Genomic DNA, 2,187 nt, shown 5'->3' with positions numbered 1-2,187 from the left:
TGCAGATGACACCATACTATATTTGTCCATCTCTACTCTCAGACAGGCTGGTTGATAGCTCTTTCAGAGCACACGTTAAATATTAAGTGAAAAATGTCAAGGTTAGATTAGGCTTTAAAAGTTATATTAATATTTTTAGAATAAAATGTTTTATTTTGTTTAAATATTAATGCATTGAAATGTCTGCATGTTTGTCAAATCAAGGTTTTTTTACGAGTTGGTAACTAAGCATCATGGTTCAGCTTGGAGTCTGGGTTTTTCTTCATTAAGCCAATTAGAAAACAGCAAATAAAAAGTTTACTAAGTAAGTAAACTCCTAATAAAGCCCAACTCTGATATCTTCAAACAATTAATTTTAGCTCTAATGGATCACTGAGAATTGCACGTCTATTAAAGGGCATCAGAATGTAAATATGCAGCTGTTCTTCTATAGCTAATACCGGTACTGTTTTGATTTTGGCATTTGGCATTTTAATATCATACTTCATTCCAGCAATGACCTTTTTATCTGCAGGGCATGAGTTTATTCTGTTTTTTTAAATGGTCAGACCTGCAGCACTTGGTGCAGTCGCTGGTTTTCTGAGCTAAAGTTCTGGATCAGTTGGTCCCGCTCCTCCAGATCTTGCTGCAAAGCTTGCTGGTCCTCTTTTCTTGCCTGCTGTGTGACGTTCAGAGCTTTCTGCAAGTCGGCGACAGTCTGCTGGAGTTCTGCTGCTTGCTCTGACATAAAAAGGAATAAAAACAAACACTTTAAAAGCGTGAGAATCACTGCTGCTGGTAGCAGCGTGTTGCTCTGATTGTGTAAATCCAGGGAGAATCTGCAGGGTTTTATCAGCAAATTGCTGAACATGTTATCATTCTAAACAGTTTCATTTTGTGACGGTTGCGTTCTACCAACCAAATATGCGTTTAATTTGTCCACCTGTTAAAGTGTGTCTGTCCCTGGTGAGCTCTGCCATCCGTTCGCTGTCTCTGCGGCTTGCAGCCAGCTGGTACTGTAGCTCCGCCCGCTGAGCCTCACCCCGCTCCACAGAGGAGCGAAGACGGGTCACCTCTGCCTGCAGCGTGCACACCTGGAAAATCAGCACTGGTCTCAGGATGCTGCCCATTTCAAACATTCATTAAACTTTTCATCCCACGCTTGCTCCTCTTTTCAGATCACAGATGGTTCTCTGTGCTGACGTGGTCATAATGATTTGGATCATATTATGTTTAAATACCCAAGGATGACATTTGACATAGGTCACAAATTTAAATTTAAAGCATCCTGCTTTTTAGAGAAACCAGCCCACAGCATCATGGATCCTCCCCCATTTTTAGCAAAGGGAAAGTTTGGTAGACGGAACTTTTTAAAGCATGTAGGTTTACCTCCTGGTTGTAGCAGGATGTCAGCCTCAGTTTCTCTTTTTCCAGCTGGTTGAGCCTCCATCTCAGCTCTCTGGACTTCTCGCTGCTTTCCCGTCCCTCTGAGGACGCCCTCCTTTCCATCACTCGTTCCTCCTTCTCCTCCCGCTCTTCTCTTCCTCCCAGCTGCTTCTCTTGGCGACTTATGGAGTTGACGACCCTGAAGAGAGGAGTCTGTTTTTATTAGGTTTAGAACTTTGTAAATAGTCTGTCATTAAAATAAAAAGGAAAATTCCATTTTATTTATCCAACCTTCTATTAAAAACTTTCCCTATAATATTCTTTGTATTATATTCTTTTTAAATCTGAACATATTTCTTTACATTCTTGGTTGGATTACTTTGATGGAATAAAGCGAGAAATATTTATGGTTCATTTTCGTTTGCGCTACAAGCCTTTGTTACTAATAGAGAAACATGGATATGAAAATGTGGGCCAATATTGATCACCAATAAAAATGATAGCTGATAAATCGATACTGTTTCCTTTAAACATCCCTGCCCTTTCGACTCCACAAAACACTGACAGCAGTGCTGGTGTTGGTTCCCTGCTTTAGATAAACACCCACAGTGGTCCTTTGCTGCATCACTACCACTGGAAAATAACGAAACACACGACCAATCAGATCGGCCCTTTCTTTGAAAGAAAGACAGAACCTGGGTGGAAACAAACAGCTGTGCCCAGTTTTATCTATCAGAATCATACTGATGTTTATGCCTATACATCGTCCAACCCTATATTCCTCACTTAAGGCAAGGCAAATTTATTTGTATAGCACAGTTC

The 2,187-nt window shown here is 40.6% G+C and overlaps 1 protein-coding gene across 4 annotated transcripts in view; it reads right to left on the bottom strand.

The window, feature by feature from the left end:
* ccdc171 (coiled-coil domain containing 171) overlaps positions 1 to 2,187 on the bottom strand; it is a 36,887-nt gene that overhangs the window by 29,371 nt on the left and 5,329 nt on the right. For 3 of the 4 annotated variants that reach the window (XM_015394575.1, XM_015394576.1, XM_015394577.1), the window contains exons 4-6: positions 1,369 to 1,564; positions 923 to 1,073; positions 551 to 720 (exon numbers count right to left, since the gene is read on the bottom strand). In XM_015394575.1, coding sequence (XP_015250061.1) covers positions 551 to 720; positions 923 to 1,073; positions 1,369 to 1,564 — 517 coding nt within the window. Of the gene's footprint in view, positions 1 to 550; positions 721 to 922; positions 1,074 to 1,368; positions 1,579 to 2,187 lie in introns of all 4 variants that reach the window. The other variant, XM_015394579.1, reaches the window with a different exon arrangement.

This window comes from Cyprinodon variegatus, unplaced genomic scaffold (assembly GCF_000732505.1).
Source record: "Cyprinodon variegatus isolate N-32 unplaced genomic scaffold, C_variegatus-1.0 Scaffold696, whole genome shotgun sequence".
NCBI lineage: Eukaryota > Metazoa > Chordata > Actinopteri > Cyprinodontiformes > Cyprinodontidae > Cyprinodon > Cyprinodon variegatus.
Note: the sequence above shows the minus strand (reverse complement) of the source record. Positions and strands in the feature narration are given on the sequence as shown.